The sequence below is a fragment of the Perognathus longimembris genome, chromosome 15 (assembly GCF_023159225.1).
Source record: "Perognathus longimembris pacificus isolate PPM17 chromosome 15, ASM2315922v1, whole genome shotgun sequence".
Lineage (NCBI taxonomy): Eukaryota > Metazoa > Chordata > Mammalia > Rodentia > Heteromyidae > Perognathus > Perognathus longimembris.
This window is the reverse complement of record NC_063175.1, coordinates 3,105,869-3,126,994: the sequence shown is the minus strand read 5'-3', so window position 1 is coordinate 3,126,994 and position 21,126 is coordinate 3,105,869. Positions and strand designations below refer to the sequence as shown.

The following is a 21,126-nucleotide window of genomic DNA, read 5'->3' as shown; positions in this document are numbered from 1 at the left end:
AAGAGCTCTAAGCTGAGATATTATGCCTAGATTCTATTTGCAAAACTTTTTGCAATAAATATGGATTTTAATTTAAAAAGGGGAAAATAAATTTTCTGAAAGTAAAAAAAATCTATTTTCTATTGATTTTTTTATTGAAATCATAAAATGTCAGAAAACTATGCACCTCTCCTGTTTTGAATTAACATTTAAAGAATTTAAAATCGAATGTGCTTTGAAAAAATAAAACTTTGTAGCTGGCTTTGAAAAAAGTGGCAGGGGTAATGTTAGAGAAACAGGAATATCTTTTTGACAAAGAAGCATTCTTAAGTATGTTTTAAAAATATTAAATTACATACCTTGATGCAGTCTATTAGCCAAACCAAGGCTGCCACAATATGAGGCCAGGTGTGAGGGGCTCCCACAGTATACATGGAGCTTTTGGATAGTGCAAAAGGATATCTATACAAATGAGGGAAAAAAAGTTAACTTCTATAGCCATAGTAAAGCACTACATTAAATTGAGAAAGTTACACTGGAAAACCTCTGTATTCACCTCAGTAGTCTTACTAATGATTTAATGTATTTTTGTGATTTCTTTGCTTTGTATTATAATCCCTTAAACTGCAGAATTTGATTTACAACCAGAATGTTGAACTCCCCAAATACCTTTTGTTCCCTTAATGCACTCTCAATAAACCACGTGTATGAACTTTTAATCCTCCTATCCTCCATGAACCCCGTGCTTGCTGTTTTTCTTTTCTTTTTTGAGACAGTCTCTGTATAGCATGGGTCAAACTGGAACTTAGTATGTAGCCCAAGCTGGTCTTTGACAGGTGATTTTCCTGTCTTAGTTTCCCAAGTGTTGGGATTATAGGAGTGCACCAACCAAACATGGCCTGTACTTATATTTTATGGTCTTTTCCAATTTTGCCTCACTCTATTTTACTCTAATTTTGCTCCTATAAGATCTGTGGTAATTGGGCTGTACTTTCTGTACCATATTATTTCAGCACCTTAAATGTATCACCTGTAATTCTGTAGTAACCTACTGCTATACTTGGAATATTTGTCCCTTAGAACTCAGGTGTTAGAAACCTAATTCCCAAAGTCCTATAGTAGTGACATATACATGGCACCACCAGGAGGTAACTGACCCTTTAAAGAATGGATTAGTCCATTTCTGGATTAGTGGGTTACTGGGAAAGTGGCTTTGTTTTAAAAGTGAACTTTCTGACACACTTGCTCTCTTTTGTTATGTGATAATCTTTGTCATGACATGACCCAGTCAGAAAGCCCTCACTAAATGCTGAGCCAATGCTAGCCCTATGCTTCTGGGTTATCCAGGTTCCAGAATCTTGGCCTAAATAAACCCTCATTCTTTATAAACTTCCTAGTCATAGGTACTTTTGTTATAGCTAAATAAACAACCCTCCAAAAGTAAAACCAGAATCAACAGAACTATAAACAGTTGTTTTATTTACCCTTCAACTTATTTTATATGTATTGCTTACAGTGATCATCTTGAAACACTTTTATTTCAACTCTTGAACTCCTTTAAAAAAATATTTTTTGCCAGTCCTGGGTCTTGAACTCTGGGCCTGGCACTGTCCCTGAGCTTCTTTTGCTCAAGGTGCTATAGCACTCTACTACTTGAGGGACAGCACCACTTATGGCCTTTTCTGTGTATGTAGTACTAAGGAATTGAACCCAGGGCTTCATGCATGCTAGGCAAGCACTCTACCACTAAGCCATATTCCCAGCCCAACCCTTGAACGCTTTACAAATTTATTAAGTTTGGTTTCTCTCAATGTTCCAATACATTTTTTAGACTAATGAGAAATATACATACCCAAGATCTTTAAAAATTCTTGGAACCTCTTCTTCAAATTTAGTGTCAGGAAGTTCATATGAAGGGCATAGAAAGCCATAAAGAAAACTGAAGATCTTAAGAAAGTCCTTAATAGATGGAGCTTGAAGAGACTTCGTGGATACATTATATGCATAACCATTTTCTGTAAGAAACTATAATAATTTTTATGAAAGAGCAAACAGAATTTTGAAATAGAAAAAACATTATTGGAATAAGGACACAACTTGACTATTTAACTTAGAAAATACCTCACAGAGTTGTCGTATACACTGCTGAATGAATGCTTTGTCATTAAGTGGTCTTGGGTCCTTGATTTTTTCAGAACTAGAAAATACACCAAGCTGACTATTTCGGGATCCATGTCCACTTGTCCTGGAAACATTTTTAAAAAGGCAGTCAAAACAATATCCTTCTGTGGTCAAGTCTGACGTCTTTTAAGGTGATTACTTTATTTTACCATTAATACTAAAGTTTAATTTTTAGTTTTTATTCAAACAAAATCCTATTAATTAAAGCAGAGGAAGAAACAAGTATGGTATTATAGTAGTTAAAGCTAATTTTGGTATACTTCTATGGAGATGTAGCTCTTGGCAGAGCACTTGCTTAGTATGTGCAATGCTCTGGGTTTAATTCCTAGTATTGTACAAATAAAAGAAAATATACAATTAAAAAAACTTCTGATGTTTTACTTTGGCGACACACATCATTCTTTAAGGATGCACATTCAGAGTCCATTTTACTGTCTGCTGTAAGTATTTTACAATTATATTCAATAACCATAGGCCCTTTCAGGCTTATCCTCCTATGATTGCTCCCTTATTCTGCATTCCTTAATTTGACACTATTTCTTTTCGGAAAAATGCCCGAGGATTGATTAAAAGAGTTAATGTAGGGCTGGGGATATGGCCTAGTGGCAAGAGTGCCTGCCTCGTATACATGAGGCCCTGGGTTTGATTCCCCAGCACCACATATACAGAAAATGGCCAGAAGTGGCGCTGTGGCTCAAGTGGCAGAGTGCTAGCCTTGAGCAAGAAGAAGCCAGGGACAGTGCTCAGGCCCTGAGTCCAAGCCCCAGGACTGGCCAAAAAAAAAAAAAAAGAGTTAATGTAAACAAAGCATTTAAAACAATATCTGGCCAACAGGATTGGTCAATACATGTTCAACTTTGTAAATATTACTATCATCTCCTTTAATGATGTCTCAGAATTGCCTATGGAGATACTGTTATTGTCTCCAATTTTACACTTGATGAAATTTTTTTTGTTTTTTTGTTTTTGCCAGTCCTGGCGCTTGAACTCAGGGCTTGAGCACTGTCCCTGGCTTCTTTTTGCTCAAGGCTAGAACTCTACCACTTGAGCCACAGCACCACTTCCAGCTTTTTCTATATATGTGGTACTGAGGAATTGAACCCAGGGCTTCATATATACAAGGCGAGCACTTTACCACAAGACCATATTCCCAGCGCACGCTTGATGAAATTGAAACACAGAGGTGAAGTAATCTACCTAAGGCTTTTCAACTAGCAGGAATTTTTCCTGTTAATCTGTTTGTCCAACTTCTGATACCTCCAGCAAAGACAGCTGCTAATCTAGTTTAGTGAGTGGGTTCAAAGTGTTAGCTAGGGATCACTGAGAAGTCAAATCTACTTAAAAAATATAATTATATTGCTCTACCACTTGAGCCATACCTCTACTTCCAGCTTTTTGTTGGTTAATTGGAGATTAGTCTTACGGTCTTTTCTGACTGGGCTGGCTTCAACAGATCTCTGCCTTTTGAGTAGCTAGGATTACGAGCATTAGAAATGTAACTCAAATGGTAAGAGTGCTAGCCTTGAGCAAAAAAGCTCAGGGACAGTACCCAAACTGGGTTCATGCTCCAGGACTCATACACACACACACATACACACAATTAAAACATGTTATGTTACCATGTAATTGCCCAATGTTATTTTTAATGGAATATATGCTTCTGAATTTTACTTTCTAATATAGTTAATATAAATAGATATAATTCATAAAACAAAAGCTCTTTAGTGTCTTTATTATAATTAAGTATATAAAAAACTTGAGACTCATGGATCAGGAAAATGTGGTACATATACACAATGGAATTTTATGCCTCTATCAGAAAGAATGACATTGTCCCATTTGTAAGGAAATGGAAGGACTTGGAAAAAATTATACCAAGTGAAGCGAGCCAGACCCAAAGAAACATGGACTCTATGGTCTCCCTTATAGGGAATAATTAGCACAGGTTTAGGCAAGTCCCAGCAGAGGATCACAAGAGCCCAATAGCTATACCCTTATGAACACATAAGATGATGCTAAGTGAAATGAACTCCATGTTATGGAAACGATTGTTATATCACAGTTGTAACTACTTTCAACGTGCCATGTATAACTGTAGCCTCTATTATTGATGATCTTCTTGTATCACCCTCCTGAGGTTGTACCTACTCTGTATCTTATCTGAGTATATTAGAAACCGTGTATACTGGTATTAGAACTAGGAAATTGAAAGGGAATACCAAAATTGAGAGACACAGGGTAAAAAAAAGACAAACAACTACAAAAGCAATACTTGCAAAACTGGTGTAAATGAACTGAATAACTCATGGGGCGGGGGGAAGGAAAAGGGGAGGAGGGAGGGGGAATAAGGGAGGAGGTAACAAACAGTACAAGAAATGTATCCAATGCCTAATGTATGAAACTGTAACCTCCCTGTAATTCAGTTTGATAGTAAATATTTAAAATAAAAAAAACTTGAGACTCAAAAGCTGGATTAGAGGATAATTCCTCTTTATTTAAAAACCTATGATTCTATACTTATCGGAGAACTAGGTATATAGAATTTTAAGTCAACTATTCACTTGTAACAATTAAACAAGAAATCTGTTCAGGTAGCTCTTAGCAGCATATAAAGCAGTGATTACCTAAAATTTTAACCCTTTTAAAAAATTATTTTGCTTTTTTCAGATGTCTAATATAACCAGGACTGCCTTACATAAACTATTCTCCATTCCCTGCCTCTAAACTTTTGGGATTACAAGCAAGTACCACCTGGCTTGCTCTAAATTTTACCATTTTAAACCAGTGAAAACTAGAGTATAACTTTTGTCTTGAAAGGGACCATGTCATCTAATTTTTTTTTCCCTATCCGAGAGCATCAATGAATGGTATCAGAATATCTTCTACTGGGAGTGTGGCACAAGTGTAGAGTACTTACTTGCACTGTACAAGGCTCTGGTTTCAACTCACAACAACACCAATGAAAATAAATCTCTTATTAGAACAAATAAAAAATAGTATTACCTTTTACCAAATATAGATACTTTTCTTTCAGATGGGGGTTTACTTATACTCAACTTTCCAAAGGCTGGTTTCTCTTTGCTTAAAGAAAAATAGACAAACAACTCTTTAAAAACAAAAGTATAAGCTCAAAAAACTTTCGCAAAATGTTAGAACCAATATTTCTTCCCATTAAAATTATTCAAAGAGGTCAGCAGCAATCTCTAACTGTCATGACATCAATGGGCTAGTATAAGTTACAATGCTAAAATGTTAAGAAGCAGCATACTTAACTACATTATTCTATTTTAAAGTATATACATTTATGAAGAACAACTTTAAGAAAAAAGAAAAGATATAAAAATCCTTCCAATCATATATTCATAGCTATTTTGAATTTTTATTTTAAAGCTTACTCTTTGTGTTACATTTTTTACTTCATATTATATAAACATTAGGCATAACCCAAACCAAGAATCTTTGGGGAAATTTTCACTAGGACTCTCCTCTTCTTCCTTCAATGGTGGTACACAGTGCAAATAAGGATGTGCCTTCTAAATATCTGTCTCTCTATTTTTTGGTAGTAGGGCTTGAAATCAGGCCCTGTGCTTGCTAGGCAGGTGCTCTACCTTTTGGGACATGTACTGAGTCCTGCAGCACACATTACAATCTGCAATTCTACAAAAAATTTTTTGAAATGAAAAAAATGGGACAAGGCCTTCTAAAAACATGCTGCAGGACTCAGTCCTGCAGTATAAAAGTTCCCCACTCTTCAAAATGTATTCAGAAAAATTTATTTCAATCATCTACAAATAATGGAAACTCTCACTATGTAAATACAAGGAACTTAGTCTAGGTATTAGTGCCCCTGATCCACAAGGGCTTACAAAAAGCCTTCTGTTAACTAGAAGAATGTCATTAAGGGAGAAAAACTACAGTTTATGGTAACAAGCTCTTAGCACCTTTCCCTGTGAATTTTGAAGGAATAATTTGAAGCAGGGTTCTGCAGGCTCCTGCTACACTTTTTAGTTAATCAATAGAGCAAATAGTACTGCTTTGATTTGGTTAAGGACTTTGGTAGTAGAAAACATTTTAGTAAATTCAACATTAGACAACAGAGCCTGTTTGAACATAAGAAAAAAAGGAGAGCAAGTATTGAAGGGGACATTCCTTTTAGAGGGTGCCTAGCAAACACTTAACTTTGAGAATTTATAGAACAAATGAAATAGATAAATTCCTAACACTTAACTGAGATACCACTTTTAGATTCCATTTACTCCCCAAATTAGGAACAGAGATCCATCATACTATATCTTTTTTGTTTTTGTTTTTCCAGGTCATGGGGCTTCAATCCAGAGCCTGCGCACTGTCCCTGGGCCTCTTTTCAAGGGTAGTTGTCTACCACTTGAGCCACAGGCACCACTTCCTGTCTTTTCTGAGTAGTTTATTGGAAATAAGAGTCTCACGAACTTTTCTGCCCAGGTCAGATTTGAACTGGGATCCTCAGATCTCAGCTTTCCGAGCAGCTGGAATTATAGGCATGCCACTGGTGCCTGGCCATACTACATAATTGTATCAACCATTTTTTAAAAATCATTTCTTTGCCTAAGACAATAAGTATGGAAGACACTTACGTTTGAGGGGTATAAAGGCATTGTTTATTCATGTCCAAGGATCTCAACTCCTGCATTGAGAGACGGCCAGCACCACCAGTAGAAATTGAACTGCTGCGCTTCATTCTTATGACCTACATTCATGAATTTAGTGTTAGCAAAAGTTCCACAGGTAAACAGTATATTAAGCAAAAACTTTACACTCAAGGAAAAAGCAGTGTTTTGCTTGCTCACATACATACAAGACTTCATTTGCATAGAATACCAATGTAACTTCAAGTATGCAATACATAGAAACATTTACTAATGGTACATCATATATAAGGGAGTGAACTAGTCAATGCAGAAGATACAAAGATGAATATTATTCCTATCTTTTCAGAGGTACCCAAGCTAGCAAAATCCCTGAATATTAACCCTGACCATATCCCTATGACCTGTGACGTCAGAAACAGCCTTAGAAGAACTACCTCAAGCTCTCTTTATTCTCTTTAAAATGCTCACTTATTTATGCCTCTTAAGGAAGAGAACTATTCCGTTTCTTTTCTTAATATCAATCTCTTTTTTATACTCAATTACTGTCCTTATGCTTACAATTTCAAGGTTTATCCTTGGATAAACCACCCAGTCCTCAAATGATTTGTAGCATGCTTCCATTTTCTTTTTTATCCTTTTAAAGAAAATTGGTTTTATTTTTATTTCAGCACAATGTAACATTTAAAACTTTGTAACTGCGCACATTTAGATCTAGAAGTACCTGAGTGTCTTATATACAATCACTTTAAATTATTCCAACACAAATATAAAGCCGCAAAATAAAGCAGTCAAGTATTTTTATCCTTATCTTTAGGCCATGTACAACACACTGTCAAACAACATAAGAACTTTTTTAAATTAAATTTTATTGACAAGGTGTTGTGCAAATGGGGTACAGTTACATAATAAGGCAGTGAATACATTTCTTGTGATATCTTACACCCTCATTAACATAAGAACTCTTGAAAGGGGGATGTGCAGTGCCTACTATACTATGGTTTTCTATGTTAAATATATGTGTGGACAGTTCATTCTCTTTAAAAGAAAATAAGTATGAGCTTTGCAATATCCAAACAAGTTTTGTAATGATGAAAAATTACCACTGTGGTTGAACTTGTGTATTAACATTTGCTTCACTTACTGAAACTAATGCCTCCCTTCTTGGGGGTCAGGTTTCCATTTTCAAAACACATGATTAGCACCTCAATCCTTTCACTTCTACTCTAACGAATCTTTGGATCCTGTTCTCCAAACCTTCTCAAGTTCTGCCCTTCCTACCCAGAGGAAGTGGACATCTGTGATGATTTTCACCTCTCTGGGCAACCCTTAGTCTTCCACACTGACTACATTCACTCCACTTGTTTTATTATTTATTATTATTTTCTTTTTTCGCGGATATAGGTTTGCAATCTGGGACTTTGGGCTTGTTAGGCAATCACTCTATCCTTAGGTAATATGCAACCCTCCAAAATTTTGGCTAGTCCTTCTCTTTCAATATACTCCTTCCTGCTTACCTATTCATCTCCTCTACTCTCCAGCGCTGTCTGCTCTCAACACTTAAAATGTACTCTCATGATTCAGACTTTCCGGCAAAACATAATCTCTACTAGGCCGCTAAGTACGCAGCTACAGCTAAGACGCCAACACCTCCTAACAACAGATGGGTTCCAGTCTTTCCTACCCACCCGCTTCTCTCTCAACTCGCTCCAGCCTGTCGCCTCGCCATTGGCGTCGTCGAGGCCCTTCCCTCGTCTCTTGAGAAATCCTTTCCAAAAGAAATGCTGAGGACTCGGCTAAGGCAGCAAGCCTCGGCCCCGAGCTCCCTCAGGACACCACCACCACACCACCACTTTCTCCTCCTACAGCAGCTTTGTCTTCGCAAACTTAGCGCAGGGTCACTATTTACCTTTCTTTCCGTTTTCTGACAAGATCCAGGGGTCAAATTCCCGTAAGCCGCACTACCTCCCGTCAGACACCAGAGAAGCCGCCCAAATGGAGCCGACTTCCTCAGCCAGTTCCCGGCGGCGGTTTGAATTTAAAACAAAAAAAAAAAACAACCCCACCTCCTCCGTCGGCGCTGACGTCATCGCGCACGACGTGAGCATTCATTCGCGACGACTTTCGTCACCGGAAGTGAGCCTGTGGGCCGCGCCCCGCCCCGCCGTCTCGCGGGCACAAGTGGCGTCGCTTTGCGAGTGTGAGCTTCTGCTCTCTGCCAGGTTCAATCTGTCTTTTGAAAGTTGCACTGAAGGCCCGAGAGCTCCCAGGTCGCCGCGGAATGGTCTGGACGCTCTAAGCACCTTTTCCGTACAGTAATATGGCGGCGCCCATGGGCTCCGTATTATTATTTTTAATGGTGACTGTTTAGTTTGTGCTATTTCCGTGAGGAAGTCTGAGAAGTCGGCGTGCATTTTTCCTGCCGTGGACGAGGTGAGGTGGCTATAGAGTGTGGTGGCTGTGCCACAGTGTCTGTTCCGAGCTTCTCGCCTCCGAGGCCGCCGTCAATATTCCCTCTGCTCTCCTGATTCTCAGGGCCCTCCAGTGGTGGATTGCCCGCGGCGGGCCGAGGAGCCTAGGGGAAGTGGCCCTGGGTTGCTGTGAGGCAAAAACGGTGCCAATACTGTTGTTTTGTTATCTAACGTTTCTCAGAATTTGAACCCACAGCCAGGCACTGTCCATTTCCTGTAAAGTAGTAGGAGATCTCTGAGCATAAAGTTGAGATAGCCGAAGTCCTGTAGCAATTTGTCACTAACTAGAATTGTAATTTGGAGGCATATTAATCTCTTGTCTGAATTTCAGGTCCCTCCCCGCCCCCCCCCCCCCCCCCCCCCCAACTAAAATTCTATATCTCACTACTCATTTCTGGGTTTCTTCATCTCACGTGATCGCCAAGAAGGGGGTGCTCAGGGCCACCAGCGTCACCAATAGCAGCATTGGCCATTTGGGTGAGAAATTGCTATGGATTGTGTACCACATTCCACGTGGATGATCTCCGACGAGAGTGAGGCTCAGTGAGATCAAGTAACTTGTCCATTGTCATAGAATCTAGAGAATATTAACTGTTCTGTGAACTGCTTCTTATTTGTACTCTTTCAAATTTCCACTACATTAGGTTTAGAGAATGGTAAACCACCTTTTGAAAAAAGATTAGGAAGTTCTGATTAGTTAGTTACTTGGGGACTGTGGCTCAGACCTATTATTGATCTGGGCCCTTAACCTTGTGCTTTTGCTAGGGTTTAGATTTTTTTGTAGGGGTGGGGGGGGGGTGGTATAGTCTTGGGACTTGAACTAAGGCCTGGGTGCAGTCCTGTAGTCCTTTTTCTCAAAGATAGTGCTCTACTACTTAACCCACAGCTTCATTTTTTTTACCTGTTTTGGTAGTTCATCTGAGATAAGTAGGAGTCTCAAGGGCTTTGCTGCCTGGGCTGGTTTTTAATCCCCATCCTCAGCTAGGATTACAGGCATGAGTTATGGACACTTTGTGGATTTAGTATTTTTAGTCAAAATTAAGTTTGTTCTGACTAGACCAGTTCTTTTTTTTTTTTTTTTTTCATTTGAACTGAAAATTTTACTTGGGTAGATTTCATACATCTATATGTACACACATGTAGATTATATATGTAAGTCAGCAAATCTCAAAATTATTAAACAGTTAAATTCATATTGTTTTTGTTTTGTTTTGTTTTGTTTTGGCCAGTCCTGGGGATTGGACTCAGGGCCTGAGCACTGTCCCTGGCTTCTTCTTTTGCTCAAGGCTAGCACACTGCTACTTCAGCCACAGTGCCACTTCTCGCCGTTTTCTATATATGTGGTGTTGGGCTTCATGTATACAAGGCCAGCACTTTTGCCACTAGGCCATATCCCCAGCCCCTTAAATTCATACTGCTGATAATCACTGACATTATAAAATCTTTTTTTTTCTTTTTCTTTTTTTTTGGTGCCAGTCATGGGGCTGAGCTTTTGTTCCCAAGACTAGTGCTCTACCACTTGAGCCACAGCTCCATTTCCAGCTTTTTGTTGGTTTAATTGGAGATAAGAGTCTCACAGACTTTCCTGGCAGAGCTGGCTTCAAATCATGATCCTCAGATCTCAGCATCCTGAGTAGCTAGGGTTACAGGCATGAGCCACCAGCACCTGGCTCATTTTAATTATCTTTAAAATTAAAGAAGGAAAAGGAGACAAACATAAATTTGTTAACAGTTCTTTACCCACAATCTGAGACGTGAAAATTAAACTGAATATCCTTTAAAATAAGAAAATTTTAAATAAATAAATCTCTTTAATGTGCTATCTTATAAATAAATTTAAGTACTACCTATCCAGTTAGTAATGTTGTATCACCATGAATTAGAAAAATACATATTCTCAGTCACACAAATAGCTGACAATAGGAAAATTTCTAACTCTGTCATGCTAAAATGGAGTTTCAATCTGCTTTTGTGTCCTTACAGGCGACTGAAAGGGACTTCAACATATCTCCAGAAAGCAAATTAAAAAACAAAAACAGTTTACAAAAGAAGTTCACTACACATTAAATACAATCAAACGCCAAATATGTCAGGGCTGTGATGTATACACTTATTCACAACATTCCCATAGGTCCATATGCTCCATTATAGGAAGAGCTGACTAGACCAGTTCTTTAACCCTGTTCCTCTGCATGTATTTGTGGATAACAGAACAATGATATTGGACAATGGGCTGATATACTGTGACAAAGAAAAATCAAAGGCTGACTAATAACTTCTCTTGAAATTCTAGAACTCCTACATAGGTTTGTCTCCTTAAAAAGGAGGAATTCACAAAGCTAATGTATTACTCTGATTTTTCAGGACACTTTCAACCTTTTAAGGATTTGTTGACTTCCATACCTGAAGAATGTGGACCTAGTGGCTAGATCCAAGAACTAAAGCAAGAAGTTATGGAAGACATGAGAGGATAGAGGGAGGATCCTATTGAGATTTGAGATAATAGCAAGTTAAAATCTTCCTTGTCTAAGTTGGATGAAAAATTTTGAATGATCAACTCTGAAATGAAAAGTTTATATGAAAACATTGCAGTTTTCCATAGAGTTGTTATATATATGAACATTTAGGAATGCTAAATTCTCTTTTGTGCACATCAAATCTGTCTATGTGCATGAAGTACATGTTTACTGAAATACGGACTATTTAAGAACTTGATATTCAGAGTTCAGTTTTACTTCATTTTCAGACGTTCTTGAAGGAAGAATATGTCTGTGGTACACCAGCTATCATCTGGGTGGTTACTGGATCACCTTTCTTTCATTAACAAGATAAATTACCAATGTCATCAACATCACAAGCCTCATTGCAGCAAAAATAAGCCTCCTTCTTTTGTCAACTTTGATTCTCTTCAAATGGATTCTTTGTCATGTTTTGGTGCCTCTGCTCCATGTACTGCTTTGGACTCTACCACTAAGCCAGAGAATGAGGATGGAGGAAATTGTGAAGTGTTCACAGAAAAATATGTCTTTCGAACTGAACTATTTAATGTCACCAAACCTTATATAACTGCACCTGTTCACAAAAAACACCAACAAAGCAATGAAGAAGAAAGTCTAATGAATGGTGTTAAGACAGAAATCTCCATTTCTGTTGTTGGGAAGGTAGAAAGATTTAAATATATAATTTTGTAAAGAAAAAAGTTTTCATTGAGAAAATCAAATATGTAGTTTATTAAGTATAAACAAATCTAGTGAAACATAAGAAGGCTTTACCATATCCTGAGTAATTTTTAACTCTATCCTAAGATTCTACCATTCTAGAGCACCAAATTTAATATTTTAAAAGTAAGCAAGTTTGGCTCATTAGTGAATGTTCTGTAAATGAAACCAAACCCCAAACCCGTTCTGCTCAGCTATTTAATTAGTAAAAGTTTTACACCTTTTTATTTTTTAAACTAAAGATCATGTTTCTTTCTGTGCAGAATGCTAAAAGCAGTAAGTGGGTCTTGAAGGTTTATGGAGATCTGTTGGGGATAAATTCATAATTAAAGTCTGAAAATAGGTGATAGTTTTTGAAAAGCTTCTACTAATGAAGGCAGAAAGCAACTTTGGAAATGTACTTGTCTGGAACACAGATGTTTGTATACATATGTTTACAAGTACTAAACTTATTTGGATATACACATAGGTACATTCTTTTAATTAGTTTTATGTATTTTTTGTTTATGTTGTACTGAGGTATTGAACCCAAGGCCTCATGTAAGCACTATGCCTCTAAGCCACATTCCCAGCCCCATCTTTTAAAAGTTGAGAATGACATACAGGATTGAACTATACCTTAGTACATAAAAAAATATATTTTAGGGGGTTGGGGATATGGCCTAGTGGCAAGAGTGCTTGCCTTATAAACATGAAGCCCTGGGTTCGATTCCTCAGCACCACATATATAGAAAATGGCCAGAAGGGGCACTCTGGCTCAAGTGGCAGAGTGCTAGCCTCAAGCAAAAAGAAGCCAGGGATAGTTCTCAGGCCCTGAGTCCAAGGCCTAGGACTGGCAAGAAAAAAACAAAACAAAAACAATATATTTGAGGAGCTCACAGTTGATTATATAAAGTCCGTTTCAGATGAGTTTCATTATTATTTTATTAGTGATAGGAATAACATTGATTACTCATCCACTGACCTCTGCGTATGTGTGCATGAGTGATACTGGGGTTTTAACTCCATGTTTCATGCTATCTAGATCAGTGCTCTTACCATTGAACTACAACTCCAATCCTGGTTTTTGCTTATAAATGAGATAGGGTCTTGCCCAAGTGGGCCCCTGGGCATGATCCACCTATGTTAAACTTCCTGGTAGCTAGAATAACAGGGATGCATCACCATATCCAGTTCTTGCCTGGAGGTGGAAGTCTTGAAAACCTTTTTCTTCTTAAGCTGGCTCAAACTGCTATCCCAACAATCTAAGACTCCTAGGTAGCTAGCATTACAGGTGAGCCACCAGCATCTAGGTCAGTGTGCTTCTCTCCAGGATAATGAGGCAATCTCTGCCCTCATGTACCTTACAGATGAATAGAAAAGGAGCTAGAAAGCATGTTGAAAATTAAGGGAAATAGCAGATAATTTTTATTACATTATTATAGGAACCTAAAGTAGGATTTCTAATATTGTTGTGAATTTTTTAGTGTGTGTGTGCGCGCATGCACGTATTTAACTAATATGTACTGATTATGTGTGAGGCGCAGAAAAGACAACATTGTGCTGTAAGATTTCAATAAAATAAAATGTAGATAATGTACCCTTAATTCAGACAAATAAGCAGTTGTAGTTTGGTGTAGACATTATTTTTTAATTTTTTTACTCATGTTGAATTTTTATATTAATATGTAAAGATTAGATGAACATATATAATGAATATTAACTAGGGCTGAGAACATGGCTCAATGGATAGAGTGCCTGCTTAGGAAGCCTAAGGCCCTGAATTCAAACCTCAGTACTGCAAAAAAAGAAAGGGAAAAAAAAAACCAGTTTCTAGATTAACTCTTTTTTTTTTTTTCTTTTGCCTTGGGGAAAATTTACCTCCTTACTTCTGTATCCTTTGCATTGATTTTGACCTTAGTAGAAATAAGTACCTACTAGAGATAGATACACAATATAGAAAATGTTTGAAGATAAAAAAAAGATACTATGAAAAAAAAAGAAATACATGCTTAGAAGTGTTAATGTCTGACAGATGGCAATGTAACTTTTTCTCTGTAATTTATTCTTTAGAAGCGTAAAAGATGTGTTCCTTTCAATCACGGTGAATTGGATGCTATGGAGTATCATAGAAAGGTAGCTATAAAATGTTCATTAATAACATTGCAAGATTAATGTGAATTAGTATAAAAATGGACAATATAAGGATGTTCTTAAAAATCAAGGTGTGTGTGCGTGCGTGCATGTATGCGTGCGTGCGTGTGTGTGCACACGCGTGCGCGTGCTGCTACCTCATGGCTTGAATTTAGGGCCTCATGTTCTTTGCCCAGTTTTTTTTTTTTACTCAGGTAGTGCTCTACCACTTGAGTCATACTTCCAGTCCAACATTTTGATGGTTTATTCAAGATAGATTCTTAAAGAATTTTCTGCCTGGACTTTCTCTGAACTGTGTGATCCTCTGCTCTCAGCCTCCTGAGTAGTTAGGATTAAAGGTGTGGGCCCACTGGTATCCAGGTTCAAGGAATCATTTTGATCAGAGTTAGAATTTACCTTTGCCTTTATAATAAAGTTTAAACCAGTTATCTTTCTTTTTTTTTTTTAAATTAGTTTTTGTGGTGCTGAGGTTTGAACCCAGGACCTCCCACATGCCAAGCATGTGATAAGTTACATCTTAATTTCTATTTGGGGTTTATCTTAGTATCTTCTTGTTCTTGATTTCAAATTTGTCTACTGGCATTTAAGAATATAGTCTAGTGATTTCAATCCTTTCAAAGTTACTGAGACTTATTTTATTAACTAGCATATGAATATCCATTTTTATCAAATTCCTCTTAGATGTATTTTCTTGTCAGACATGGGGCTTGAACTCCCTCAAGGCTAGTGCTCTATCACTTGGAGCCACAGCACCACATCCAGTTTTCTGGTGGTTAATTGGAGATAAGAGTCTCATGGATTTTCCTGCTCAGGATGGCTTTGAACTGCGATCCTCAGACCTCATCCTCCTGAGTTGCTAGGAATACAGGCATTAGCCACCAGCACCCGGCTCCTCTTAGAGATATTTATTCATTTATTAAAAAAAATTAAATTTTTGACAAGGTGATGTATAGAGGGAGTACAGTTACATAATAAGGTAATGAGTACATTTCTTGTCTTATTTGTTACACCCTCCCTCATTTTACTTTCCCTTCCCTAGTTTAGATAAGCATATATACAATATCCAGTGTACCAAAATCACATACAGTGACCACAGGGAGTACGCCAAAGGAAATTCATTTAGTACATTAAACATAACGACAACAATAAAATCCTCCTGTGTGCATCTCTTGGGAGTTCATTTTGCTTAGCCTCATCTTATATAACATATGTACATAGCTGTTGAGCTATTGTGATCCTCTGTGAGGTATATTTATGTATATATTTTTGGCCATTCTTGGGGCTTGAACTCGGGGCCTGAGGACTGTCCCTGGCTTCTTTTTGCTTAAGGTTAGCACTCTACCACTTGAGCCATAGCACCCTTGACAGAGGCTTTTTCTATAGAGGTGGGGCTGAGGAATTGAAGTCAGGGCTTCATGTATACGAGACAAACAGTCTACCATTTTTTTTTTTTCCCCAGTCCTGGGGCTTGGACTCAGGGCCTGAGCACTGTCCCTGGCTTCTTTTTGCTCAAGGCTAACACTCTGCTACTTCAGTCACAGCGCCACTTCTGGCCATTTTCTGTATATGTGGTGCTGGGGAGTTGAGCCTAGGGCTTCATGTTTAGGAGGCAAGCACTCTTGCCACTATGCCATATCCCCAGCCCTGTCTTAGATATTTTTAAGGACATACTTTTCATATATTGTTGGGTTATTTGTGAATGAAGTAACATCTGTTTTGTTCCACAATTCAGAAGCAATAATTCATAAATATACCATGTATCTCATTGTAGTAGAAAATTACTGTAAGAATTATGAATATTGATTTTAGCTTATAAATTTAGATATTCAAAGCTCAGTAGTAATTTTATTATTTAGAAGACATTTTAGTGATTTTTAAAACATACTTTTAACAAATTTTCTTTCAGATCCGAGAACTGCTTTTGGATGGATCTTTACAGTTAATCCAAGAAGGTGTCAGAAGTGGTTTTCTTTATTCACTTGTTGAAAATCGAGACAAGTGTAGTGGTGAACCCATTATTTTACCCCTTGAGACCTGCAGTTTGTCTGAACTATGTGAAATGGCAAAGCATTTGCCTTCTCTGAATAATATGGAACTTCAGACATTACAATTAATGGAAGATGATACTTCTGTTACAGAGCAGGATTTGTTTTCACGGGTTGTTGAAAACAAATCTAGCTTCTCAAAAATGATTACTTTAATGGGACAGAAATACCTGCTGCCACCAAAAAGCAGTTTTCTTTTGTCTGATATTTCTTGTATGCAGCCACTTCTGAACTGTAAGTAATTACTATGCTTATCATTAGTACAAGATATTTTTGTAGTATCAAATTATGTTTGTTATTAGTAAAAAGTAATATCTTGATGATCACATAAGTTAGAGACAGCTAAATTTTGAATTAGGGCCAACATTTATTGTTTTCAGATTCTGGAGTTTGAACATATGGGCTCCTTCATACGTATTAAAAATATACTACTACTGAGCTATATCCCCAATCCTCCTTTAGTGTCTGTCTGTCTGTCTACTTATCTTTCTGTCTATCTATCCTCCTCTCTCTTTCTTTCTATGTACCTATTTCCTTTTTGAAAGTATTGAGGTTTTAACTCAAGGTCTTCTATTTACTCGATAGATATTCTACCACTTGAGCCATACCCCTAGCCTTTGTATTTAGTTTTTAAAGTGATCACATGCAGACGATATTTTTGAAATTATGTCTTTGATTTTAGGTAGGAAAAAATTTGATGTAATTGTGATTGATCCACCATGGCAAAATAAGTCAGTTAAAAGAAGTAACAGGTAAGTAGAGATGATTTATCTATTAAATATGCTTTCTATAACCTATAGTCTTTTGTATATTCTTGTTTAATACACTTAACTTTATGATGTAGGTTATCAAAAAAGGCTAAAATACTTTGAATGGTTTTAAAATTTTAATTTTCTTGAACTGTTATTATATAGTCAATAGTAATGTACATATGTATTTATTAATTGCTGAGGTTACTTCTGTACACCAAAGGACATTATTTTTCCTGCTTTTGTTATCAAATTCTAAAATTTGTTTATTTATTTATTTAATTTTATTTATTTATTTATTTTTTTACCAGTCCTGGGCCTTGGACTCACTCAGGGCCTGAGCACTGTCCCTGCCTTCTTTTTGCTCAACACAAGCACTTTGCCACTTGAGCCACAGCGCCACTTTTGGCCATTTTCCATATATGTGGTGCTGGGGAATCGAACCCAGGGCTTCATGTATACGAGGCAAACACTCTTGCCACTAGGCCATATCCCCAGCCCCCAGATTCTAAAATTTAGAACTATGTGCTAGACTATTTCTAATTTTACTTAATAATTGTTTACAGATTCATTCTTACATTTGTATTTTTTTTGTGCCAGTACTGGGTGGGGGAAAATGAGGGAGGAGGTAACAAGTTGGATAAGAATATGCTCACTGCCTTACATATGAAACTGTAACCCCTCTGTACATCACTTTCTTTTTTTTAATGTACATCACTTTCACAATAAAGAAATGAAAAAAAAAAAAGAAATGTATGAAACTAACCCCTCTGTGCATCACTTTGACAATAAAGAAATAAAAAAAATGTGGAAAATACATCTAAAATGCACTGGGATGTGATAAATTATACAGGATTTTGGATACTCACATGCAGTGAGACCAAAAGAGGACATTCTTAAGAGAGAATCTCAAATGTGAATGTCTAACACACACACAAACACACACACACATACACATACATACACATACATATATATATATGAACTCCAAGATATGTAAACAACAGGCCTTTTCTTTCTTTAATTTTTGGTTTTTGATGAGTCTGTCTTTATCTTTTTTTTTTTTTTTTGGCCAGTCCTGGGCCTTGGACTCAGGGCCTGAGCACTGTCCCTGGCTTCTTCCCGCTCAAGGCTAGCACTCTGCCACTTGAGCCACAGCGCCGCTTCTGGCCGTTTTCTGTATATGTGGTGCTGGGGAATCGAACCTACGGCCTCGTGTATCCGAGGCAGGCACTCTTGCCACTAGGCTATATCCCCAGCCCCTGTCTTTATCTTATGTATGGTATATTCACATGTATATGTTTAGGATGGTGGAGGGGCACAGAACTTGAGGAAAAGGATTTAAAAAGTACAGTAGTAGAGCTCAGCAGTCATTGGTGAAAGTGAACTATACAGCTTATGGGTAGAGATGGGAGGGAGGGACTGGGAGAAAATGAGGGAACATAAGACACTCATTACCGGACTCATGTAATTTTAATCCCTCTGTACACCACCTATATAACAATAAAATAAATTAATTTAAAAAACAAAAAAGAAACTGATAAACTCGGTAACATAGAGCAATGGGGAACTATATGCTTTCATATGAAGAGAATAGATGAGACACAGGAAGTTACAGTCAGAGAGTCAAGCTTATTCTTTCAGAGACTGGACAAGTATGAATGATTTAGGTATGACTTTGAAATAGATTCTTGACACGGGATAAATTGTTTGTTTAGGTGAATAGTAGCTGAGGTGTGTACCTGATGGATTGTGTTTTGAAATTGCCCAGAATAATGGAAAGTTTGCATTGTTGAAGTAGAGAGATCTTTTTTTTTTTCATATCATTATTCATGTTTTATTTATTTATTTATTTATTTATTTTATTGTCAAAGTGATGTACAGAGAGGTTACATTTCATACATTAGGCATTGGATACATTTCTTTTACTGTTTGTTACTTCCGCCCTCATTTCCCCCTCCCTCCTTCCTCTTTCCCTTTCCCCCCATGACTTGTTTAGTTGGTTTACACTAAACAGTTTTGCAAGCATTGCTTTTGTAGTCGTTTGTCTTTTTATCCCGTGTCTTGATTTTGGTATTCCCTTTCACTTTCCTAGTTCTAATATCAGTATACACAGTTTCCAATGTACTCAGATAAGATAAAGTGATAGTGCAGGTACATCCACAGGAAGGGGATACAAGAGGATCATCAACAATAGAAGCTATGGTTTCAACATGGCATGTTGAAAATAATTACAACAGTGATATAACAGTCGTTTCCATAATAACATGGAAACTTAGCGTCATCTTATGCATTCATAAGGGCATAGCTATCGGGCTCTTGTGATCCTCAGCCTAAACCTTTGCTAATTATTCCCTATAAGGGAGACCATAGAGTCCATGTTTCTTTGGGTTTGGCTCACTTCACTTAGTATAACTTTTTCCAAGTCCTTCCATTTCCTTACAAATGGGGCAATGCCATTCTTTCTGATAGAGGCATAAAATTCCATTGTGTATATGTACCACATTTTCCTGATCCATTCGTCTACTGAGAGGCATCTGGGTTGGTCCCATATTTTAGCTATGACAAATTGTGCTGCGATGAACATTGTTGTGCTGGTTGCTTTAGTGTGTTCTTGTTTGTGGTCTTTTGGGTAGATGCCCAAAAGTGGGGCTGCTGGGTCATAGGGGAGCTCTATGTTTAGCCTTCTGAGGAATCTCCATACCGTTTGCCAGAGTGGCTGAACCAGTTTACATTCCCACCAACAATGAAGTAGGGTTCCCTTTTGGCCACGTCCCCTCCAACATTTATTATTGTTAGTTTTCTTGATATAGGACATTCTTACTGGGGTGAGATGGAATCTCAATGTTGTTTTGATTTGCATTTCTTTTTTTTTTTTTTTTTTTTTGGCCAGTCCTGGGCCTTGGACTCAGGGCCTGAGCACTGTCCCTGGCTTCTTCCCGCTCAAGGCTAGCACTCTGCCACTTGAGCCACAGCGCCGCTTCTGGCCGTTTTCTGTATATGTGGTGCTGGGGAATCGAACCCAGGGCCTCGTGTATCCGAGGCAGGCACTCTTACCACTAGGCTATATCCCCAGCCCTGATTTGCATTTCTTTTATGGCCAGTGATGTAGAGCACTTTTTCATATATCTCTTGGCCATTCACATTTCCTTATCAGAGGAGTCTCTTTTTAAGTCTTTAGCCCACTTGTTGAGGGGGCTATTGGTTTTTTGCGGTTTTGTTTTGGAGGAATGTAATTTTTTTAGTTCTGCATATATTTTAGATATGAGGCCTTTGTCCGTTGTATGGTCGGTAAAGATCTTCTCCCAATCTGTGGGCTTTCTGTTTATCTTGGGAGCTATGTCCTTTGCCCTGCAGAAGTGCTGCAGTTTGATGCAGTCCCATTTGTCCATCCTTTCTTTGATTATTTCTGGGTCTTTGTTAAGGAAGTTCTGTCCTGTGCTAAGGAGCCCAAGTGTTTCTCCTACTCCTTCCTTTAGTGTTTTCAGGGTATCTGTTTTAATTTCTAGGTCTTTGATCTATTTGGAATTGATTTTGGTGCAGTGTGATATATAAGGGTCTAGTTTTAGTTTGTTGCATGTGTTGAGCCAGTTTTTCCAGCACAATTTGTTAAAGAGGTTATCTTTCTTCCATCCTATTTTTTTTTTTTTTTTTAGCTCCTTTACCAAAGATTAAGTAGGCATAGTTCTGTGGGTTCATTTCTGGGTCTTCAGTTTTGTTCTATT

General features: G+C 37.6%; 2 protein-coding genes across 6 annotated transcripts in view; one reads left to right on the top strand and one right to left on the bottom strand.

The window, feature by feature from the left end:
- Window positions 1-8,830, bottom strand: part of Ndc80 (NDC80 kinetochore complex component) — a 42,519-nt gene extending 33,689 nt beyond the window's left edge. For both annotated transcript variants that reach the window (XR_007213442.1, XM_048363674.1), the window contains exons 1-6: window positions 8,695-8,830; window positions 6,774-6,886; window positions 5,164-5,241; window positions 2,101-2,224; window positions 1,832-2,004; window positions 339-441 (exon numbers count right to left, since the gene is read on the bottom strand). Coding sequence is in view for 1 of the 2 variants with exons in the window: in XM_048363674.1 (XP_048219631.1) it covers window positions 339-441; window positions 1,832-2,004; window positions 2,101-2,224; window positions 5,164-5,241; window positions 6,774-6,877 (582 nt within the window). In the remaining variant the exon portion in view is untranslated. The remainder of the gene's footprint in view (window positions 1-338; window positions 442-1,831; window positions 2,005-2,100; window positions 2,225-5,163; window positions 5,242-6,773; window positions 6,887-8,694) is intronic.
- A 100-nt stretch (window positions 8,831-8,930) lies between these two features.
- Window positions 8,931-21,126, top strand: part of Mettl4 (methyltransferase 4, N6-adenosine) — a 34,314-nt gene continuing 22,118 nt past the window's right edge. The window contains exons 1-5 of one of the 4 annotated variants that reach the window (XM_048363679.1): window positions 8,931-9,218; window positions 11,621-12,417; window positions 14,527-14,589; window positions 16,514-16,559; window positions 17,335-17,404. In XM_048363679.1, coding sequence (XP_048219636.1) covers window positions 12,022-12,417; window positions 14,527-14,589; window positions 16,514-16,559; window positions 17,335-17,404 — 575 coding nt within the window. In that variant the 5' untranslated portion in view covers window positions 8,931-9,218; window positions 11,621-12,021. Of the gene's footprint in view, window positions 9,219-9,649; window positions 9,734-11,620; window positions 12,418-14,526; window positions 14,590-16,513; window positions 16,887-17,334; window positions 17,405-21,126 lie in introns of those variants that run through there. The other 3 variants (XM_048363678.1, XM_048363675.1, XM_048363677.1) reach the window with 3 other exon arrangements.